General features: G+C 41.1%; 1 protein-coding gene across 1 annotated transcript; it reads left to right on the forward strand.

Moving 5' to 3' along the window:
- lifra (LIF receptor subunit alpha a) lies at positions 1–17,816 on the forward strand. The gene is made up of 18 exons (XM_035165426.2): positions 1–418; positions 6,754–6,969; positions 7,235–7,371; positions 7,842–7,995; positions 8,217–8,489; positions 8,772–8,898; positions 9,920–10,056; positions 10,216–10,358; positions 10,589–10,742; positions 10,952–11,016; positions 11,299–11,533; positions 11,642–11,821; positions 12,056–12,157; positions 12,333–12,479; positions 12,692–12,829; positions 12,962–13,055; positions 13,254–13,320; positions 13,807–17,816. Exons 2-18 carry the CDS (start codon positions 6,864–6,866, stop codon positions 14,485–14,487), a joined length of 2,940 nt encoding a protein of 979 aa, XP_035021317.1. The 5' UTR covers positions 1–418; positions 6,754–6,863; the 3' UTR covers positions 14,488–17,816.
- The last annotated feature ends 136 nt before the right edge of the window (positions 17,817–17,952 follow it).

Consider the following 17,952-nt stretch of genomic DNA (forward strand, 5'->3'; position numbering starts at 1 on the left):
AGGGACACAGCTAACACAACTTAATAGAAATCTCATTGGAATTCGTCCTATTTCAAACTGGACTTTATCGGTGTCACGCAGAAACACCCGAAGTGACTTCACAGAGGCGTGGACGCGTGTTATTGTGTCGTGATCTGTTACCTAACCCGTCTGTCCTGTGGGGCTCGAACGCAGCGGGACGACACCCCTCCTCCTCCCGGAGCACCGAGCGGAATAACCGAATCCCGTTGGTCCGCTCACCTGTCCATCAAACGTCTGGCTCCCACTTTTCCAGTAATCGCAGCCACAGTGGGAGCAGCTCGGGAGACAGACGGAGGGACACGGCGCGGGTCCAACAAGCCACAGATCATCTACACACGCTCGGTTACTGGATTTAAACCCCCAACCCCACTCAGGAGGACCCCCTGCTCCACCTCAGGTACCGTTAGCTATATTTCTCAGCTCTTAACCCTTTTTAAAACCAGTTCGAAATGGCAGCTAAAGAGGCTAGCTGTGTTGTTTTTTATATACCCCCAACACCAGTGGCCTGTGTGTGTGAGTGAGTGAGTGTGTGTATGTGTGTGAGGTGGGGGTGCTGGCCTGTTAGTGGAATTAAAATCCAAGTGATCAGCAGGTCGACCTCCTACAAAGTCTCCCTTTCACAAGATGGAGTAAAAATACAGCCTCCATTTCTGAGGTGTAGCCTCTGTCTGTCTGCTGTTGTTTATGAGGAGACTTGTAACGGTGCAACGTGCTGCTGCCCTGTGGCTAATGCTAATGTACTGTGATGATGCAGTTTGGGACACTTGCTGTTTTTGCTTTTTTGTCTGGAAGAGTAGAATCTGTTTTAAAATAGTTAATGCACATCAGGTTGTACAAGATGTGACACTGATTTATTTTTTACACCTTTTATGACATTTTAAATTTTGTCCTGGGAACCCCAAGGTGGGATGTAGGATGTGGTCATGTGTATGTCGTCATCATGGTTGACTGAAGAGGGTCAGATTAAATGGGATTAGATTTTCTACATTGGGCCCCAAAAGTATTTTTATTTTTGCTGAGGTCAGAACCAAACAGACATGACGATAAAGTAAGTAAATAGATAGATGAGTTAAACTCTCCAGTGCAAAGTAGATTAATAATTTAGAGGGAAATGCTTCAATTTCTTGGTGTGTGTGTGTGTGTGTGTGTGTGTGTGTGTGTGTGTGTCCGCCTGCATGGAGGGAGTTGGCTTCTTCAACCATGTCGTCCTCTAACACTGTGTATTAATATTTAAATTTTGCCCTTCTATGTGTTATTAAATTGCTGCTTGTTGTCTTTATTGGTCCTGGATCAATGTGTTAATTTCTTACTATTTACTGTGAACATACTGTAAGGGCAGATATTGGCACTGATCTTCAGATTCAATCTAATTTCACAAACTTCCGAATCATTCAATTTTGATTCGATTCTTGCTGATTTTCTAACAGAAGATACATTTCAGTGTTGCAAAAGGTGTTTCTCAGAAATTATACCACAAACTGGATAAATATAAAGTGCCTGGATACTAGAGTCACTGTTGGTGTGTTTTCTTTCAGTTGCTAGGGTGCGTTTGTTCTTAAAAATAGATGTTACCAGTTGGTGTAGTTCTCTAATGGATGGGGTTGGATTGGCATGTTTTTGATGCTCAGTGCGTTTTTATTGTCTGAAGCAGGTAATTTAGAAGCAATCATATAAAAGCCACTAGTATATTTTCACTCTTTTACTCACTTCCTGTTGCCCCGAGACTCACATTGACATTCATTAAGGATTACAGGGACAAGGAAGGAAGGAAGGAAACGCTGTTTGGTTGTGATCCAAAAGCCACTCACACACACACAGACACACACAGAGAACTGAATGTCCCTTCACTGAGGTCAGCCCACCGAAATTTCACACAGATACACTCATCTGTTAACACACGCTTTTTTTTTGAACTTGCATTCACTCACTAGCATCCGGTCTTCCTCTTGTCCCATCCTAAGGTCAAACATAATTGGCAGCAACTTTAGCTCATGTTTCAAAATGCCACTGCTCTTATATAGTACACCAAAGCCACTGTGTGCTTATTCCTTTGGCCCTGGCGGTCGTCACATGACAGCGTAATGACAGCGTTGGTGAGTGTGGGCTGACTTTTCTCTGGATTGGGCTCCAGCTGCCAGCCTACACATCTTTCTTCTAAATGTGGTTGTTATAGTAAGGTGCTTTAAGGTTTTGGCAGCATATGAATAAAGATAGAAATTCTTCGCTTCTGTCTGCTGCTGTTTGGAGCTAAATTAACTTTAGAAACATTACTGCTGATGTATAAAAGTTCTTATCACAACCTGATGTCTGTTTAGACAGTGATAAGATTGTGGTGTTGTCCATGAGTAGTTTTTTCCCCTCCCGCTCCACACAGCGGTAGTTACGTGGGAGTTATGTTTGTTTTGGCTCCCATTCATTTTTGTCCTGGTTTTTGTTCTAGCTGGAAAACATTTTATTTTATGCTTGAGGCTGTGCTCCAGATTGAAGCTAGTGTTGAAACAGATGACAGATCAATAGCATATGGATTTGATCAGATCAGATTTTAATATTGAACATTCGGTGGCTACAGTTTAAAAATACCTGTGGGATCTGGAAACATGTGATGGCCAGTTGTTTTTCTTTTAGACTGGATATGTAGCAACCATTCATCCCAGGGCTACATTAGCAGGAATGTGGCATATGATGCTCCCAGATACATACACATCCACTTAAAGCAAACACATATTTTTCTAATCTGCAGATTCCCAGAATTAATAGACTGTAAATTCCACTATTTCAAAGTATTGCCAAACTTTTGACTGTTTTTGTCTATCTTTCCCATCGCTGCTCGGGCATTAATCATGCATGTTACGCAGTATCATAGGAAAGATTAATCTTTTATGAGCTGATAAGCAGAAACTAAATTCCACATTTTTTCGTTGGTACCTGGCACTTGGGATTCAGCAGAGTTTTGGTTCACTACCCTAACTGGTGTGATCCAGCTAATGTTTAGACACACGGAACCGCAGAAATAGGTCTGTTTACTAAGGACCTAGTTCTTAGGGCCTCATTTGTCTCGCGTAAACTGGGGACAAATGATGTCTTTTAGAGCGAATCTGGATTCTGAGAAATGACTGCACCACATGCTGCTCAGTTACTCCAAAAGTCTCTCACAGCTCAGTTGTCAAACAGAAAGAGTGGCAAAGTCCAGTGTGGAGGGAGCAGGCAAACTCAAAATCCATGTTTGTTTTTTGGGTGAATCTGTCCTTTCCCGAAAATAGGACTTCTGCAGGCATATGAGGATTTTAAGTAACAACAACACCGTTGTGGTTTCTGTAGTATTGTGGTCACATTCATCACTGCTGCAAGGACAAGGACCAGAGCCCAGGAAAGAGGTATTGATTTGTGTGCTTGTGTGCATTCGTACAGCTATCAGTTTCTTGGAGAGATTTCCCAGAATCCAGAGCTGTTTTTTTTTCGAACTTCCCATCAGTGCATTATTTTTTAGTTTTTTTCAGGGTTCGATGGTTGTAGGGTATATTAGAGATTGTAAAACGTTCAAGGCTGTTGCTGAAGTTGGAAAAATTATCTCTAGGATCCAGGACCGCTAAAAGCATGTAGCTGCTCTTTTCATGTGGCGACCGGCTTGGCCTTCAATGGGCGTAGAAACCGTTTTGGTGCAGCCACATAAGTGTGTGAAACATTGACTCTGCACAGCTGTATGGGCTTATGTTGAGCCATGCCTTTTGAATTTCACTAGGAGGTGATGTCTTTAAGCCAGGAACGCACTGGAAGACTTTTAAAAAGCAGCACAGATTTGCTTTAGCAAAGGGTTCAGATTGTCTCTTTAACTATGTGAAAACAGAGGAATCTGGTGTTTTTTACTTTCTTTTTGGCTGCAGAAGCTGGATGGAGGCTCTGTGGTATTGACATTTCATCAACAACAGCAATGGACCTTACACTTTTATAAAAATGCCCAGTAAAAGTAAATTTTGTGTACACAAAACAAACCACTGGATGGATTTGACCTTGACGTTCATCCATGTAGACTACATGTCTGAGTATGAAGTCTTTTTAAAACCATGTGTGAAAGTACTTCAGGAGCCAGCGTTAAGGGCACATCTGGGATTTGAAATTCCTCTTTTACTCTTGCTGCTGCACAATCACCCAGAGGAAGGAAACTGTTTACCAGATAAATGATGTTGTCAACATGTTCTATCGAAACTCCTGCAGACTTCATGACCGCAAACAAGTGGTATTATTCATCAATTCAAATGTGGTTACTCACCAACCTTTTTTTCACTTCTAAATAATGTGATAAAATGTTTTCGAAATCCCCCTGTAATTAATTTGTTATCCCACACAGTGCATTTTATTCCTGTCTCTTCATTCTACCCTTCACCAGTTTAGATAAAAATGAAACCAACTGCTGGTTCAGAGCAAAACTTAGAGGAGGCACTGAGGCATGAGAAAATATGCGCATGTCCTGTGAGTGTTCTCTTCCCTGGAATCAGTGTGTTTTTGTTAGCGTGGCCTCGTGCCAAGTTGGTACCTGTAGCAACTGGTTTTTCCCACTGACGTGTGAAGAGTAAAAAAAACTCTGTCATCTGCCATGTTGGTGTCAGAATTTGAGAACAGGGTCGTGTTTTATTTCTGTTTTTAGGATGAATAGATGAGTTTCTGGGAAACCTACAGTATCTCTGATTTATTTTTTTTTATCTATCAGGGCACAGACAGTGTGTGAAATGGCCCGTTGAGGTGTGTACCTGTGTGTTTCGTGTTCAGCTTGTGTTGTTGCACAAATGGGTTTGGCTCTTTTTAAGAGCATTGTTTTATTAAAGTTGTGAGGCCTGTCCCAGCCTGTCCCAAGGTAAACCAAACAGTGCCGCGCAGCATCTCGTTGAAAGTTGAACCCAGAAAAACAGAATAAAGTACGTAAACACGCCGGTTCATCCAGGTCAAGGCTCTTAACGGGACTATTGCAACATCTTTTTTTCTTGTTGTATCAGGTGCAACAATGTTGATCTTTATCTTTATATAGAAAAACACACAAATGTTTTTACAGTTGACCTAATTCTCTGCAGTGTGCCACTCTGAAACCATTCATCGCATGTTCTTGTCCATTGTTTTCCCCATTATTACAACAGTGCTCCAGCATTACTAATGTGATTTTGTTGAAACCTTTATGTAAGTATTTGAAGTTTTTTTTTAGTTAGGGCTATAATTAAGATTTATTTTTCATTAAGGGTTAACCCACCTAATATTTTCTCTATTAATCCTGTTGTCTGGAAGATAAATAGAAAATGTTTAAAATGTCTTTACACTGCTTGTCAGTCCAACTTTCCAAATCTCAAACATTTTCAGTTTACGATAAATTTAAGAAAAGAAGTAAATCCTAAAAATGTATTCTTGGAAGAAATTTAGCATAAATCAAAATAGATTGAGCGACACACATAAATTGATTAATTGTTTCTGCTCTATTCTTGATTTAGTAGACTTATACATTCAACCTGTTTGTTGTTAAAGGTTAAGTGAGCAGTAATGTGGTCTATCTGTCCTTTATTTCACAACATTGGTTTGATAAAGGAGCACAAAATGTAATAGTTCCCGTGTGTGGTCGTAGCGGCACAGCCAACCGCAGCCAGTGAGCAAGTTGCAGCTGTGCCTGGAAAAGGAGACGTGTTGACATTAGAAATGAATAAACTGTGACCCTGCAGTTGGTATAAACCAGGTTTTGCTGCTGGTGAAGGAAAACAAATTCACCTTGGTTCAAAAAGTGCCTGTATAGTTGTACATGTTTGATCAGGTAAATCTTTGTTGCTTCCACCTGCTTCTTTGATAGGTGTGTTTGTGGCAGAGAGTATGTTCAGCATGAAGAACAAATCAAAGCTCCTGTGTATCTTGTGAAAGAGTTTGAGCTTTTTCTGTTGCAAGTTTTCGCTTGCCCAAAGATTTTGCAGGACTGTGTACTTTAACATTATTTTCTATATATATCAGAAATAACACTGGAACTGAAATGATACTGAAAGAAATGGTGGATGTAGGCGAGGCATGTTTATATTGTAATCTCTTGCCTTGAAGACTGCAGTGATTATTCCCGACGGGCCTCCCTTCACGCAGAGTGAAACGCCTACAGGTGGTCCAGTGTGCTGCAGCGTGTCAGGGCTCATGTCACTCTGCTGATAATCAAACTTGGCTGCCCATGGCCACCAGAGGAACGTCTGGGTCTGTACCCATCTGCTCGGTCACAAGGGCTTAAGCTTCGTCACTCCATTCCTCCAGGGACATTGTCTGGCATTGCCATCCCTTCACACAAGTCAGCCACAGTCCAGACTGTTCTTGTTTTTGGTTCCACGATGGTGGAATGAACGGACAGATGTTGTCAGAGCCAGGAACCTCTAGAAGACTCATCTCTTCCGAGAACCTGCGACACCTTAAAATGCCGAACCGCACTTATTTGTATTGCACATATTTAACAGATAGACGTTTCATTTTACTGTGCGTAGCAGAATATCACCTGAATAAGGACATTATTGTTTTGCATTATTTGAACTTCACAGTTTAACAACGGCTGCTCTTAACCACCGCCCTCATATTATGAAACAGCCATGTGTGTTGACATGCAGTGAGTTTTATTTGAACTGAATACTTTTCTCACTAAGCTGAAAAATCTGTCCGTGTGTGAGCAGATTTCTGTTGTACTCTTTGTACAATTAACATGTCTTTTTAAATCTCTGCTGTCTTTTCCCACAGGGCACCCTCTGTCCGTGTCTTGCCACTGGGGATGTCTAGCCTGGTGTTACTGTAGTGGAGAAGACCACCGCCTTAACGTCTGCCAACAGTGGCTCGGCCAGTCCATCACCATGCCTCAATTAAGTGTCAGTCCCAACTCAAAGTCTAACCGTTGCCCTCTCTGGCTCATCTGGGTTCTCCTGGGCCTCTCGGCTGTACACACTCATGCCAAAGATGGTAAGAACTGAACCGCGTTACTAAAAGTTCTTCCTTTGACATTCTGATAAAGCAATAATCTACAGCGCTCAATGCACACATTGTTAAAAGTTTTGAGTATTGATCCAGTACAGCAGTTGCTAATGGAAAGGTTTGCTCTTTGGTTCTATGGGGCTGATATTAAATCGATGACTGCTCATTCAGAGTCTGCTGATTGAAACTTATCTCGTGTACTTTGCCATTCAAATCGATTTGTCCTGTTCTGATCTTTCTTTTTCTTTCCCAGTCCTCAGTGTACCCCAGCAGGTGAGCCTGTCGGCCGACATGTTCACACGGCAGCTGTCCATATCGTGGCTGGGAGGAGCCGCCACAACGTTTGACCTCATGATCCTTAGAACCGAACTCAATGAAAGTGTCTTCTACGTAAGGACATTTTTCTGTTTTTTGTAAATTTGTTCCCTTGTTTTTCTTGTTATTATGTTACAAGTTGGTTGCATTCTCATGTGACAGGATTTTTGAGATTGATACCAATATTGATATCTGCATGTACTGTGTATGTACTGAGCAGGATATTTCAGTTAATTTTGTCACTACTCACTGGTGGTCTCATGTCATTTATCGGCTGACCCATAAGCTATTACAATAAAACTGCAATTAGCGAATATCTGTAAAATATATTTTATAGAATATATTTTAGTAATTAATTTGCCTTTGCAGCACATTATGCTTTAGTTGTTAATTTGATTTCACAATAAGTCGTTGGTTATGCAGATGATTTAAGAATCCAGAAGAGTTTGGTTCTTATCCTGGTTGAGCTCCTGTGAGACTCAGCAGTTTTCATCCACCAGGTTCCTTTTGTTTCCCTCACTGTTTTCTCTGTGTGTTGTTTGTAGGAGACACTGTCTGTGACAGTGAATCCGGTGAGTGGTCAACACCTGTGGAACTGGACCTCAGTTGAACCTCTGGAGTGTACCTCTCTTTCGATCAAAGTCCGCTCAAGAGATGGACACATGACAAGTGAATGGAGCAACACTCAGATACTTCAAGGTCAGACAGACAATAAATACATCCATGTGTATTATAGGACACCAAGAAATCAGATAAACATAAATACTGCTTTGTCTGACATGTTAATTTGTGACAAACTGAAATCTAATCTGATTTAGCCAAACAAAATGTATAAATATATTTCAATGTCGCTCTCCACTTTTGGGCTTCAGTTAGAAATTTCAAACGTTTTGCTCTTTCTCTCTCTTACTCCTTTTCAGGAAATGATCTCCCCAGCAATGACAAATTCCAGATTTACCCCGTGGATAGAATTGTACCTGTGGGGGCCAATACTACCTTCTGCTGCATTGTGGAGGAGGGGAAGGTCTTTGATAGGCTCTGCTACGGCGACGCTGTGATGAATACGACTCGACTCAGCAGGCGAACTTACGCCACCACGCTGGCTAATCAAGGACCATCCAGCAGCTCGGGATCCAACGTTCTCTGTTACGATAGCCTGGAGGATCTGGCTGGAACCGTGGTGTTTGTTGGATGTAAGATGACTAAGAACTGATGAACTAGCACTAAGTGAATTGGATGCAACTTGCACATCAGTTAAACAGCTTGTGAATTTGTAATTATAGAATGAATTTGTTCATCTAAAAAGATTCTTGAAACAACTATTGGTCATAAGGACTAACTGCAGGAATAACATGTTAAAGAGTCTTTAGATTATTCCTGAGAATTTCTAAATAATCTTGGTAATTATTTAAATGTATGCAGTCTGTATTTATACATATATGTATTGAGCTTCTATTTGGTGACTCCCTCCCTAGATCCACCTCTGCCCAGTGATTTTGCGTGTGAAACTCACGACTTAACCTCGGCTGTATGCCATTGGACTGAAGCGCGAGACACACACCTCTATGGCAAGCGGGGAACACGCTACTCGCTGAACAAGAGGTACCACAGTCACACTTGCAGACACAATAAATGAAAGGAGCTAAACTTCACCTCTCCTCAGCTCATACACGTGTGCAGCCAATTGGCTGTAGCCCGACCTGGTACCTGATACTTTGTCTGAAACCACAGGGCTGGGGTTGATCAGCAGAACTGTACACGCACTTTGTCACAAAAAAACAGGCTACAGATACTAAAATGAGTGGAGTAGGACACATACTCAGCACTTCTCTGATTTGGAGATAGATATATAGATTTATAATTTATGACAAGTAAAATTATTTAATACCAGTTTAGCTTTTAATATTTAAACTAAAATCCCACATCTGCTATCAGAAAACCCTGTAGTGGGTCTGTGTTGCTTTTACTCCAAATATATGCTTCACCAGAGTGAAGCATATATTGTTATGCGGTCCACGTCAGACTTCATTCCTGTCAGCATTATCACACATTGAACAGAAACCATGCACCTTTACAATATAATCTGTATCTGACTCAGATCCCAGAGGCTTTTAAATAGGAAAAAGCACAATCTTTTGGAATCTCCCAGTAGAAAGTCACAAAGGTTTGGGACAGAGATGGGAGTGATGGAGTGATGTCCACTTCATGAACTTAGCGGGATGTGGTGCGATGTCCCTGTTTTGTAGAGACCGTATATCTGCATTATTGATGCTCATTCCCCTGCCTTTCTTCAAAATGTGTTTTCTGCCCAGAAAAAAATCTATCAAGAGCAAGAGGATGACAAGAAATATAAAGCACTTAGTCTAAGTAACCACTCGCTGCTTCTGCGTGTGGACTGATTGAGGGTTGACCATCAGCCAGCGCTTTTACAGGAACTGTCTCAAGGCTGGCCGGAGAAGTTGTTGCATTATGAATGTGTTTGGGCCTGTGTCTATATCATTAGGTTAGATGAGTATCTAAAGTGGTTATCTTTTATTTAAATTTAATCAGGTTGTTTTTATTTTTCTCATTCTTAGCTCAAATCTGTGGTTTATTCCTTTATCTTTTTTGATTTTGTTTTTAGGGATTGTCCTCAGGGAAGGCGGCAGCAGAAGCATAAAGTGTGTACTGTGGCCCTTTGGGAGGGTAACTGGACACTGGTAGCTGTGAATACTCTCGGCCAGTACAGCCTCACTGACTCTGCTGAAATCCTTCACAGAGGTAGGTATATTAACTTCACTTTAGCCAAAAAACAGGAACAGTACACACAAAGAAGAATTCATATAAGCTTGTTTTTTAAAAATCAGATGTTTAAAGCAGGGATGAGCATAGGCATGAAACCCATAATAGTTCACTTATTGTTTAACCGTTTCCCCTCAGTGCATCCAGTAGCACCGACCAAAGTGAGCTCTGTTGTCAATGCCTGGAATGCCACTGTGCTGTGGCAGTGGAAGTACAGTAGCTATTCCTCCCTGGGTCTTGACTGTCAGGTCGAGCTCACCTGCCATGGATCCAAAACTAATGTAAGCAGAGTTGACGACTGCTTCTTTACTTATTGTTTTCGTTTTCGAACCTTCTGTCTGTTTGTGGGTCAGTGTTTAAAGCATGAAACAGTATCCCTTCTGTTCCTTCACCACATTTCCATTACAACATACTAATGACCCACTGCATTATTACTTTCCTCAGCATGTTCTCTCCACTTGTGTGACCATGGGTTTATCAAACAGTAATGAAGTCTGATGTTTGCTTGCAGCTTACCGTCTCTGGTGTGGGTCCGCAGTCTGTGGTGCTACCAGACCTTTATCCTGATGAAGATTACAGTGTCCAAGTCCGCTGTGGTGCCCAGCTCAATTTCTGGAAGTGGGGAAACTGGAGCGAACCGTTTACCTTCAAAACCCACACTTATGGTAACAATGTATATTTATAAACATAACAAGAGTTCTTGCACAAGGTCCATTCACTATAAATTAAGCAGAATTTTTGCTCCCTTGATTGGGTACGAAATAAATGGCCTTTCGTCATCTTTATATTGCCTTATATTTTAAATTGTAGCACCAGCAGTAATGCAGTTTTTCCTTTGGAACTTAGACTAAATGTGATTTTCTCTTCTCTCCAGTTCCAGAGGCTCCTGATGTATGGTTGTGGATGAACAGAGACAACACCGGGCAGATTGTTTGGAAGGTGATCTTTGTTTTTTGTGTCTAATTGAATACTTTTAGACAGTTTGTCTAATTTTACTGTGGAAAGCACTGATTTTTAACATGTATACAAATATAAATATGCCATATTTTACTATTTTAGTCTTAAAGGAAAGATGTCTTGCTCTTTTTCTCCAATTTGAGTCAAAGGCACGGTGATTTGTGGAATTGTCAGGAATTTCTGAAATCTGAAAGAAAGCATATTTAAAACTGTCCATTTTTTCTGTCGTCCCTGTTCTTCTCCCTTTAATTTGGTTTATTCTAGCCTCTGACAAGAAGACAGAGCCACGGTCAGATCTTAGGTTATGAAGTCACTCTCTGGAGCGCTGAGGAAAATGTACAGCACACACAGATTTTTTCACCTGGAACTACTGCTGCACCAATCAACTTCACACAGATCGCTGCCTTCAGCAGTGACAAGATCATTGCAACCATCGTTGCAAAGAATGTTAATGGGTCATCTCAACCTGCCAGTGTAGTCGTACCTCTACGTTTGACAGGTATGTGGAAACGGAAGGAGAGGGTTTTTGGGGTTGAGTATATATTACAGAAAATAAAAAGGCAAAAAAGTTAAACTGTATATGTATTTCCGTTTTTTCCATATGCAGAACCCCTTGCTTTGTCCAGGGCAGTTTACACAGAGAGAGGTTTCCCTCTGACCTGGCAGAGCGATGCCAACGCCACCTGTGGTTATGTAGTAGAATGGACAGATGCTGTCTGCACGAGGGACTGCTCGGTGGATTGGATCAAGGTGGCCGCTGGAAACACGAATGTGTCCGTAGAGTCGGGTAAGCCATCCTTAAAACCACCTGTGGTTTGTGAAAATAGATAATTGTTTTTAGCATATTCAAAACATCCTGTATATATCACGACTGTATTTGTCCCTCTATTTTTGGTAATTCCAAAAGTAAATAGGATTTTATCTTTCCACCAACTTATATAAATAAATGTAACATAAATATAACTTTAACCTCTGCTGTCAAATATGAAATTATTCTGTAAATCTCCTCCTTTGCCATCAGCCAACTTCCAGCCGGGTGTGAGGTACAGTTTTTCCGTGTACAGCTGCTCCTCTGAAGGCCAAGAGCTGCTTCAGCGCCAGCAGGGATATGTGCAGGAGCTGGGTAAGGACAGCACAGCATAAGGAAAGCTTATCCTTCCAGAATCAGAACAAGCAATGACTCCAGAAAAATCGTACACTGCATTTAATTTGCTGACTCTTTGTTCTGATTGTCTCTGGTATTCCTCCCTCCCCTCTTATTCAATTTTCTTCTTTTCCATTCCTTGCTGCTACCACAGTCCCTTCCAGTTCTGTCCTTCTGTCAACCAGTCAGCGGAACTCTGATGTTCTTCTCTCCTGGGGAGAGATCCCACTGCTCAACAGAAGAGGTTTCCTCCTGGGCTACAATGTTTACAACAGTACTGGCTCTGAACTCAAACTTCTAGGTAAATGTTACAATGTTGCTGTTCCAGTAGGGAACTTGAAAAAGGAATTTGATACAAAACAGTAATTACAACATACTAAAGATATTTTCGAAAGGGCATTTGTTTCCTGTTAATCTCATTCACTGTCCTCCTCATTCCTCCCTCTCCTGCTGCCTCTTCTTTTCCCCTTCCTGTGCCTCTCTCCTATTGTTTTTCACCTTTTCGTTGAACAGTAAATCTGCCAGATAAAGGAAACAGGAGCTACACAGTAAAGGGGCCATCTGAGGGCTCCCATAAATTTACTGTTAAGGCCTACACCTCGGCCGGTGAAGACACAGGCGCCACTGCCTCCATAACACTGGAACCATACGGTATGTGGATGTGTAGTAATGTGTACAGCTACAACATCAGACCTTAACAACATTTGTGTTTAATCCACAGTTATTATTTTACGGCTACAAAAGAGGAAAAATAATCATCTTTCTTTTCTGCGGTTCTGACAGCTGATTGGCTGATCCTGGAAATCCTGACTTCTCTGGGAATCACAACCTTATTCCTCGTCATTGTCACCTTCATCTGCTACAAGAAGAGAAAATGGTGAGACTTTTTTTTTATCTCCTCTCCTGTGTCTCTCTCCTGTTTTTGTTTGTCTTTCATAATCAATGTTACATGTACACACAAAACAACAATTGTGAAGATTAATCTCTGCACTGCATCTAAAAGGAGCTACTAGAAAGTATGATTATAATTTGCTTAGGCTTTTTATGACAATGTGACATATTACTTTACTAACAGGGTGAAAAAGGCATTCTATCCAGACATACCTGAGCCCAAGCTGCCCGGTGATTGGTCCAGAAGACAGGTACAGTGTAGTTTGATATATTTCCCTATTTGTATACCTCTGCGCCGGCGACAGCCAATTGCCGGAGGCATTATGTTGTCAGTACTTGCGTATGTCCCATTCCTATGAACACCATATCTCAAGAATACCTTGAGGGAATTTCTTCAAATTTGGCACAAACATTCACTTGGACACAAGCATTAACTGATAACATTTTGGTGGTCAATGGTCAAGGTCACTTTGACCTCACGAAGCAGGTTTTTGCCTTGTGCAATATCTCCGGAATGCCTTGAGGGAATTCTTTCACATTTGGTATAAACATTCACTTGAACTTGAATTTATATGTCTCTTGAAAAGAAGTATCTGAAGTATGTAGAAATATGTACACAAAAACTGCAGTGGTTGGCGGAGACATACAAGCGTAGTTCAATAATTCTAGTTCTGTTTTAAATTGGTTCTCCCCATTTAAACTGACTGGGTAATGGTTAATCACTCTGTATCTTACAGGGGCCGTTGGACGTGAAGCCATCTTCCCATAGTATAATGCACATTGTGGAAAAGCCTGAGTGGGATTCTAGTAAGGAGGCACTCGTTGTCATTCCTGAAGAAGATGAGGATGAAGAAGGGCAGGGGATGGGAGATGAGCCAGTTGACACAGATGAGCCAACGTCGTTACGCTACTATAACCAAGTAGTAGATGAGAGGCCCATAAGACCACGTTTCCCAGACTCCTCTGATTCCTCTGCATCTTCTTTGGATTCAGCACGCACCGATGTGACGTACACAGGAATCCAGACGTCAGGGTCGTCATTGGTCTTCCAGCTGGATTCACAGGGCTCTGCCGAGGGCCACCAACCCCCCGCTGATCTGTCTCTCAGTGGTGGAGGAGGAGGGAGCTACAGGCCCCAGATGCAAGATAGAGCCCAAAGTGATGACATTGCCCTGGTTTCCCCTGAGCCTTTCCTAGAGGCTGCTAGTGGTGGGGGCTATAAACCCCAGAGCTCTTGGCATTTGGACTCCCCCGTGGAGGGCGAGGAAAGTGGAGGCCGGGCACCCTCTCTCGGATCCCCCACCTCTGTCGCCTCCACTCAGTTTCTCCTCCCTGATGGAGAAGAACACACAGAGGAGAGGCGACCATCATCAGCAACCACCTGGTTCACCAATCTGCTGTCATCCACAAAACCATGATATAATATCTGTGTCACTGCTAGAGGGGTCAACATATGACTTTGAGATTCATTACTGTTACCAGTGTCATGCATCAAACAAGTTTACCCCATATGGTCTTGGTAGATATCCCCTCTGATGTAGCTCTACATCCTTATGTTTGCATTTCGACAGCAGGTTAATGATCGTATTTAAGGTGTCTATTTCCACACATACAGAAATACACATATATTGTTAAATATCATAAATCTAAAACTGTATATTTATACGTCAAAACATTTCTATTCTGACAACGATTCTCTTCCACATATTTCTTCAGACCTCTTTTCTTTTATTGCTGCCCCTGGTAACCTGGTTGGTGGCTTTTACGATAAAACACTGCCTTTTCTGTGACTCCCTGTGATGGGCATTTAGCGACGGCATATCCAATGTTTCAGTGGACTCTGTCCAGTTTTTAGCTTACATTTCACATGTTAGTTTTCATGATGTGAACTTTACTACACTACAAAATAAACTGAAAACAAGAAAACTTTGATCCAAAGGATAGCATAAGACTGAAGGACATTTTTAAGAGAACACTACAGACGAGTGTTTAAATAGACGGTAGCTGAGAAGACATAAATCCTCTCTTCACTATTTCCCCGTCTTGTGGTAGCCGTTGTTTTGGGTAATCTTGCCTGCTTTCTGACCACTGATGAGCTACTGAAAGGAAACAAAACTGAAATGTAATTTGAAAGATGCACTTACAAACGAAAACGGTCATTATTTTACACAGATACTGGAGTGGTGCTTTCTATTGCAGTCTGGAATTGTGTGGGCGATGAGCCCAGTACACTGATATAAGCTAGAATATGAATACAAACTGATGTAATTTTATGAATGAACACTATTCTGTTATGTTTGCATGTTATTGTTGTGATGTCTTCCTTAACCAGTAGAGTTTTATTTTTTTAATTGTCATAGACATGCAGTTCATTTCACGGTCGGGCCAGTGACATTTTTTTTTTTATTATGTGTTGTGAATTATCCTCAAGTTGATGATTGGACAAATGATGTGAGTTAACTTGGAAGGGTAATTACATTGTTTAAATCCTTTTTCACGTGCTGCCTGAATGTCATACATAATGAACCAGACTCCGCAGAGTGCATACGTCTGTCCTCTTATGAACTTAATTTCAATTCACAAGATCTGCATTTTTATCTGCACCAAATTGCACACACTCAGATACCAGTGCCCTAAATGTGACAGATTTTTTTTTCCATCAAGATCCACAAATCATTCTCTGAGAAACCAATGAAAATGTTAAAGAAAGCTTCCTGGATCCTCCCCCCAGATTCAGATCTGCACCAACATTTAATGGGTTCTTCCTTTGGTCATGCCCCACAAAACTTCAGGGAAATTGGTAGAGTTGTTCTTGTGTAATCTTAACTAGCAATCAAACAAATGCAGATAACAACATATGCTCATTTGCAGAGGTAATTTTTTACAACAATGCAGTTTACAACAGAAAAGAATTGCAGTGCTAAAGCACACAGGCATGGAGTGTAATGTACAAAAAGTGTCTCGTTAATCTAGATACTTCATACTTTTTCTTTGGTTGCATTATTTTTAAACCCAGAGAGAAGGTGGATTTGGTGTGCTTAGAAGCTTGTTTATTTCTTGCTAGAGACCTGAGTCTACTTTTACTTTTAAAGTTTTTTTTTAAGTTGATTGTTTATCTTTTAATTGCAAAGTTTTCCTGAAGGCACCATGTAATGTTTTGTGATTGGAGAAAGGGACCAAGGGGAAAGCGTGAGTCTATAATTTTAGCTTTTGTTGACAAACGTGGGGGAAAGGCTGTGTGACTATTTGTTGTTTGGCAGCAATTTGGCATCTCTGTCATGGTGTCCTTGCCCAAGTACCCTTCACCTACTCCATGAGCTCTCCACTTGTGTATGTACAGTGTGGGTGTGAAGGATGCACCATTGGCTGGGCTTCCAAAAAGCATCATTATGCAAATATTATCCTTTGACATTGAAGTCAAGTGGTAACCAAGATTTTTATCAGTTAGACCCCGGTTTGTCTGTGTGGCAGCCTGCGGTCTGTTGTTTCTCAGTGCCTCCAGCCAACAAGCTTTAAGCAAAACTACTGTGACATGACTGATGAGTTAGATTAATGTGTGTGGCTTCACTGGTGAACTCATAACAGTCAGGCAGTCCTCTTTGACTACTGAGAAAAATATATCCCCTCTTTCTCTTTATCTGGTTACACTGATCTGAAGTTTAACTTTTAAATTTATCTTGCACCAGTCGAGCTGAGTGAAGCGTTTCATTGTGTGAGATCAGATCAGTGACGATCACTTCCAGACGGTGGTGTAGGGTGGCTAAAGTTTTGAGTATTTAAACATGGCTGCAAATTGTTTTCCTTTAAAGCCTGCTTTTTCAGACCGGCAGCGCTTTGGAGTCTAACCTATGAACGCTATGTGTTACATGCTTTTATGTTGATTTGGATCAACAAAATGGCACCTTTTGATTTTTCTCAAAATCTCTGTTTTTGTATAACTAACTGTATATTAAAATGTTTATTCCATTTTCTTCCTTCTAACAAGACAAAATGCTAAATTGTTTTACATCGGAAAAGATATACTCTATATTGCAACATGCAGAGTTAATGTTGACTAACCAGATTTCTTGAGATAGAAAAGGTTTGTGTTGAGGACACCGGATATATTAAGTCCTATGAAAGGTGTTGTGTGTAAACCATTGAAAAGGATTTTAAGGTGTGTCTGAAAAAAACATGTAAATTAATTAGAATTGTGATCCTGTCCTCGTTCCTAGTTTAGCCTGCTTTGCATTACTATCCTATCGCAGCAGTGTAGTTTTGCCACATTGTAAGTAGGGCCAGAACACTCACCATGCAGACTCATACATGGCAACTGCTGACGTGCAATTTTCCATTCAGTCCATTATCTTTTCCCAATGTCCATCCACACTGTTAATTGGCACCCGTGTTTGGGGATTATGCAGGATTACAGCCGGGTACACTCGCTGCCTTACACATCTTCATCTCTGGCCCTAGATGTTTTGCTGAATCGATGCATGCTGTATATACTGTTACTAAACAAACAGCTCCATGTTTACGTTTCCCTATAGCTTTAAAACACTGACTAATGCTGTGCATGGCAACAAGACTGAAGTATCATGCACCTGAACATGCTTTAAAATCCATGATGTTTTGCAGAAATATTTTTAGCATTAATTGAATGAAGAGACACGGTGAAGTGCTAAGCGAATGAATAAATGTTAACACTAATAACACAAAGTGAAACGCTACTTGTTTAATGGCAATAAAGTTATTTGTCTGGCCGCTTTGTGTGTGTTGTTTATTTGTCTCAAACCATCTCCACAGACATGTTATTGTCCCTGATGATAGAGAGATGAATAATTCTGGTGATAATTATATTTTTGATATCACTTCTGTAATTTTTCTAAGAAACAGCCCATGGT

This window comes from Hippoglossus stenolepis, chromosome 9 (assembly GCF_022539355.2).
Source record: "Hippoglossus stenolepis isolate QCI-W04-F060 chromosome 9, HSTE1.2, whole genome shotgun sequence".
In the NCBI taxonomy this organism is placed as follows: Eukaryota; Metazoa; Chordata; class Actinopteri; order Pleuronectiformes; family Pleuronectidae; genus Hippoglossus; species Hippoglossus stenolepis.

What these genes read in the sequence shown, in the direction of transcription:
- lifra (XM_035165426.2), top strand. Translation starts at nt 6,864, where the DNA reads ATGCCTCAATTAAGTGTCAGTCCCAACTCAAAGTCTAACCGTTGCCCT. An exon ending in GAATGTGTCCGTAGAGTCGG is followed by an intron (nt 11,822 to 12,055) that starts GTAAGCCATCCT and finishes CTTTGCCATCAG; the next exon opens with CCAACTTCCAGCCGGGTGTG. An exon ending in CTCTGAACTCAAACTTCTAG is followed by an intron (nt 12,480 to 12,691) that starts GTAAATGTTACA and finishes TTCGTTGAACAG; the next exon opens with TAAATCTGCCAGATAAAGGA.